Consider the following 5,577-nt stretch of genomic DNA (forward strand, 5'->3'; position numbering starts at 1 on the left):
AAAGATCAAAGCCAAAGGCTCTGCAATCTCCTCTCTAGCTTCCCAGAGAATCCTAGGATAAATCCCATCCGGCCCAGGGGACTTATCTATTTTCACACCTTCCAGAATTGCTAACACCTCCTCCTTATGAACCTCAATCCCGTCTAGTCTAATAGCCTGTATCTCAGTATTCTCCTTGACAACATTGTCTTTTTCCTGTGTGAATACTGACGAAAAATATTCATTTAGCGCCTCTCCTATCTCTTCGGACTCCACGCACAACTTCCCACTACTGTCCTTGACCGGCCCTAATCTTACTCTCGTCATTCTTTTATTCCTGACATACCTATAGAAGGCTTTAGGGTTTTCCTTGATCCTACCCTCTAAAGACTTCTCATGTCCCCTCCTGGCTCTTCTTAGCACTCTCTTTAGGTCGTTCCTGGCTAACTTGTAACTCTCAAGCGCCCGAACTGAGCCTTCACGCCTCATCTCTACATAAGCCTCCATCTTCCTCTTGACAAGAGATTCAACTTCTTTAGTAAACCACGGTTCCCTCGCTCGACCACTTCCTCCCTGCCTGACAGGTACATACTTCTCAAGGACACGCAGTAGCTGTTCCTTGAACAAGCTCCACATTTCAATTGTGCCCAGCCCCTGCAGTTTCCTTCTCCATCCTATGCATCCTAAATCTTGCCTCATCGCCTCATAATTGCCTTTCCCCCAGCTATAACTCTTGCCCTGCGGTATATACCTATCCCTTTCCATCGCTAAAGTAAACGTAACCGAACTGTGGTCACTATCACCAAAGTGCTCACCTACCTCCAAATCTAACACCTGGCCTGGTTCATTACCCAGTACCAAATCCAATGTGGCCTCGCCTCTTGTTGGCCTATCTACATACTGTGTCAGGAAACCCTCCTGCACACATCGGACAAAAACTGACCCATCTGAAGTACTCGAACTATAGCGTTTCCAGTCAATATTTGGAAAGTTAAAGTCCCCCATAACAACTACCCGGTTACTTTCGCTCCTATCCAGAATCATCTTTGCAATCTTTTCCTCTACATCTCTGGAACTTTTCGGAGGCCTACAGAAAACTCCCAACAGGGTGACCTCTCCTTTCCTGGTTCTAACCTCAGCCCACACTACCTCAGTAGACGAGTCCTCATCAAAACGTCCTTTCTGCCACCGTAATACTGTCCTTGACTAACAATGCCACACCTCCCCCGATCTTACTGAAACATCTAAACCCCGGAACCTGCAACAACCATTCCTGTCCCTGCTCTATCCATGTCTCCAAAATGGCCACAACATCGAAGTCCCAGGTACCAACCCATGCTGCAAGTTCACCCACCTTATTCTGCTCCTGGCATTGAAGCAGACACACTTCAAACCACCTTCCTGCCTGCCGGTACACTCCTGCGACCTTGAAACCTTATTCATGACCTCACTACTCTCAACCTCCTGTACACAGGAGCTACAATTCAGCTTCCCATCCCCCTGCTGAATTAGTTTAAACCCTCCCGAAGAGCATTAGCAAATTTCCCCCCCAGGATATTGGTACCCCTCTGGTTCAGGTGTAGACCATCCCGTTTGTAGAGGTCCCACCTACCCCAGAATGAGCCCCAATTATCCAGGTATCTGAATCCCTCCCTCCTGCACCATCCCTGTAGCCACGTGTTCAACTGCTCTCTCTCCCTATTCCTCGCCTCGCTAGCACGTGACACGGGTAACAAACCAGAGATAACAACTGTTTGTTCTAGCTCTAAGCTTCCACCCTAGCTCCTTGAATTTCTGCCTTACGTCCCCATCCCTTTTCCTACCTATGTGCACCACAACTTGGGGCTGCTCCCCCTCCCCTTTAAGGATCCCGAAAACACAATCCGAGACATCACGGACCCCGGCACCTGGGAGGAAACACACCAATCGCGAGTCTCTTTTGTTCCCACAGAATCTCCTATCTGTCCCCCTAACTATGGAGTCCCCAATGACTAATGCTCTCCTCCTCTCCCCACTTCCCTTCTGAGCAACAGGGACAGACTCTGTGCCAGACACCTGTACCCCATGGCTTACCCCTGGTTAAGTCCCCCCCACCCCCAACAGTATCCAAAACGGTATACTTGTTTTTGAGGGGAACAGCCACAGGGGATCCCTGCACTGTCTGCTTGTTCCCTTTCTGTCCCCTGACTGTAACCCATCTACTTTTTTCCTGTACCGGCGGTGTGACTACCTCCTTGTAACTCCTCTCAATTACCCCCTCAGCCTCCCGAATGATCCGAAGTTCATCCAGCTCCAGCTCCAGTTCCCTAACGCGGTTTCCGAGGAGCTGGAGTTGGGTGCACTTCCTGCAGATGAAGTCAGTGGGGACACTAGTGGTGACCCTTATCTCCCACATTCTACAGGAGGAGCATGCAACTGCCCTAACATCCATTCCCACTGTTCTGAATTCCCAAACAGACAAATTAAAAAAAAACTAGTAGCCTTACCAAATCAGCGCTCAGAACCTTTTTTTTTTGGTTAGAGGAGGAGGAGGGGTGGGAGACACTACCTAGGTAGTGTTTCGGGTAAAGCAACCGCCCAAATATATTACCTCACTTACTGACTCCAAAAATGGAGTCACGCGAGGTAAGACTTTTATAATCGAAAAGCTTACCTTCCCAGGCTGCCCTCGCGCTTCCTCCCGGACTCCCGCCGCTGAAACAACTGAAAGGCCGCAGTCACGCGATTATCAAAATGATTTTGTACAATATCAATTTATCTATATTAGAAAATTGCTCATGGCCAGGGACTAATTAGTAATCTCATTCAGAAGAGTGACAGAGTTACTGGAGGTGTAAAGGTGTCACAGTGGTAGCTTGGGAGCAGTTTTCCTGAAAAGACATTATTAGATTACAGTTCTGAGGAAGGATAACTGGACCCAAAACGTTAATTCTGATTTTTTCTTCACAGATGCTGCCGCACCTGCTGAACTTTTCCAGCAACTTCTGTTTTTGTTCTCGATTTACAGCATCTGTAGTTCTTTTGGTTTTTATTATTAGATTAGGACTTAGGGAGTTCTACTCTGCATCTGCTTGTACAATGATTGACTTAAAAGTGATTTATGCTTACACTACACACCTGAAATTATTTTCTGCTTCCATAATAAATGAGACACTGACATCAAAACAAAGAACTTTCAGTGTTTGGTGATTTAACCAAATTGTCGGAGAGAACAAAGTCGAAGTTCTGTACCCATGCAAAAGGTCAAAAGAACTTATGTCCGAATATCAGAATCCAAATGCAGAAACCTCTTTCTATAAAAAAAAAAGATGCACTTAAAGGGGAATTGGGTAAACACACGAAGGAAAGAAATTCAACAAAATGTTGATATGGTTACATCATGTTGGTTGGGAAGCATGTTTGTTTGGTGCTTAAAGAACAACATAGACCAGCTGGACCAAATATCCAGAAACTATGCCAGAAATTCAAATCTAATCCATATAATCTCTAATTAGAAGGTATTAAACTAGACCTAAATTTAATAAAAATGCTATTCTCTTTTTGATAGCCGTGTTTTTAAATTTAACCAGTTATCCAATGAAACCTACATTTTTACTTTACCAATTATATGTGTTAAATCTATTGGGACTGCAGCAGGAACAATCCATTAACAGGCTGTGAATATCTGGTGTAACATTTGCTATATATGGAAGCCAGTTAGGGCATTTTGCTTGCGACAGCTTTTTCAACAAAATTCCCCTGCCTTTTACCTAGATATAATACCTTTCATCTTCCAGTGTTCAGTAGTTCAACAGTATAATTTAATTACAATGATAGTTATGCTCCTAAAATCTCTCAACTATGTTTTTCAGAATGAAGTGAATACACTGTAGTACACATTACTTCATTTTTGTTATTCCTTATGTTTTCTTGAAGAAGAATGGTAAGAAAAGCAAATTATTATAAGTGAAGCCTAGAAACTCAACTCAGCTTGATATTACAGTACAAAAGACAAAGCAGGCATGTGTTGGAACCATACATAAAATAGTAAAATCATTCACAACAGAAAACTCAGTGCATATGATCTTAAAGCTACTAGGTTTATACAAATTCAGCATTGCTTTTTTGTTACTAAATGCTTTTGATTTCATATCATATTTCATAAGTAGGGGCAAACTTTCAGCTTTTGACAATTTACCTAATAAAACACTGGATCAACATACAGTACAACAAAAACATCTCAAATTCTTTAGAAATGGCTCACCATATTCCATACTCTGGTCATTGTTTGCATTTCTCGGTGATGAAGGTAAATCTTCATTACACTTTAATAACTCAATTGAATCATCCATCCCAGAAATTCTCTTGTCGACTACAAACTGAACTTTCTGCACTCTGTTAGGTGTGCATTTCGTCTTCATGTCCCACACCATGCTACTCCATTGGACTTCAGTTGACTTGAACAAAACAAAAAGGCAATGAACATATGAAATATTTAGAAATATTATACTTGTGGCTCAGATTTGAGAAGGAAACTATATCTAAAAATCAAATCAAATTTGAGAATTTATTTGGATGTGTTCAAATGGAGAAAATAGGAAACAGTAATAGTGCAGAAAATGAATAGAACATTCTAAAACCAATCATTCCGACAGATGGTTGATGGCAGCAAAACCACAGAATTTCAGGTTTGTCTCCCCCACCCACCACCACCATCACACACACGCCCACAACAGGCTATTTGAGCTTGTCACTTCACACATCGCAAGTCAAGTGCCAGCATAATCTACAGGTGGAGGAACATTTCAGAGCAGAGGATCATGGCTCCAGGCAAGGCAAACCTGTAACTGTAATTCCACCTTACTATATGTGGTTTCCTTTTCATAAGTGTGGAAACATAAAATTGCACAAAAGATTAAAGTTATGCATAGTTTATCCCTTCACAAATACATTTAATAGGGAAAGAAATAAATGGTCTTAAGCTTGTACAATTATAAAACTTGCAATACGAACAAAATTTGCATGAACTATGCAATTTGTTAATTAGGTGAGGAAATGTACACGGACAGATAACGAACTGTAGAACAGCTCAGAAGTAAATTTCAAGATAGGTGTGTAAGAGATTTGAAGGTTCCTTTCTCTTTAAAGACAGGTAATCAATTGTGGAATCGTAAAATGGAATTTGTAGTCATACAAGGAATTTACAAATAACAAAATATGGTGGAAGAAAAAAAAAGATGATAGCACTAAAATCGGCAAAAGCACTTCTCCGTTTCTCCAACTGACACACATATTGATTTTGTTACAAGAAAGTGAAAAAAGACATTGACTGTTAGGAATGACGTATACTATTAAATTCTTCTTTCCAACAATTTTTTTTCACTTATTTTTGAAATCCATTCATAAAATACAGCATAACTAATAATACCAATTAAAACTAGCTGGCAGAGATGTCAACTGAGCTGCTGGTAATCATATTATTTTGCACCAGCTGTGTTTTTCCTCATTTCTGAAATAGCCTTGTTAAACTACTATAAAGATCACTTGATAACAATTTAACATTTATAATGCTCTTTCAATATCATAAAACACCTCAAGGTGATTTACAGGAACAGCATA

The 5,577-nt window shown here is 41.4% G+C and overlaps 1 protein-coding gene across 1 annotated transcript in view; it reads right to left on the reverse strand.

Moving 5' to 3' along the window:
• LOC125485774 (HMG box-containing protein 1-like) overlaps nucleotides 1-4,415 on the reverse strand; it is an 8,756-nt gene extending 4,341 nt beyond the window's left edge. Inside the window, exon 1 of the mRNA XM_048610310.1 lies at nucleotides 4,223-4,415. Coding sequence (XP_048466267.1) covers nucleotides 4,223-4,391 — 169 coding nt within the window. The 5' untranslated portion in view covers nucleotides 4,392-4,415. The remainder of the gene's footprint in view (nucleotides 1-4,222) is intronic.
• Between the last annotated feature and the right edge of the window lie 1,162 nt (nucleotides 4,416-5,577).

Source organism: Rhincodon typus, chromosome 22 (assembly GCF_021869965.1).
Source record: "Rhincodon typus isolate 14 chromosome 22, sRhiTyp1.1, whole genome shotgun sequence".
NCBI classification, from domain to species: Eukaryota; Metazoa; Chordata; class Chondrichthyes; order Orectolobiformes; family Rhincodontidae; genus Rhincodon; species Rhincodon typus.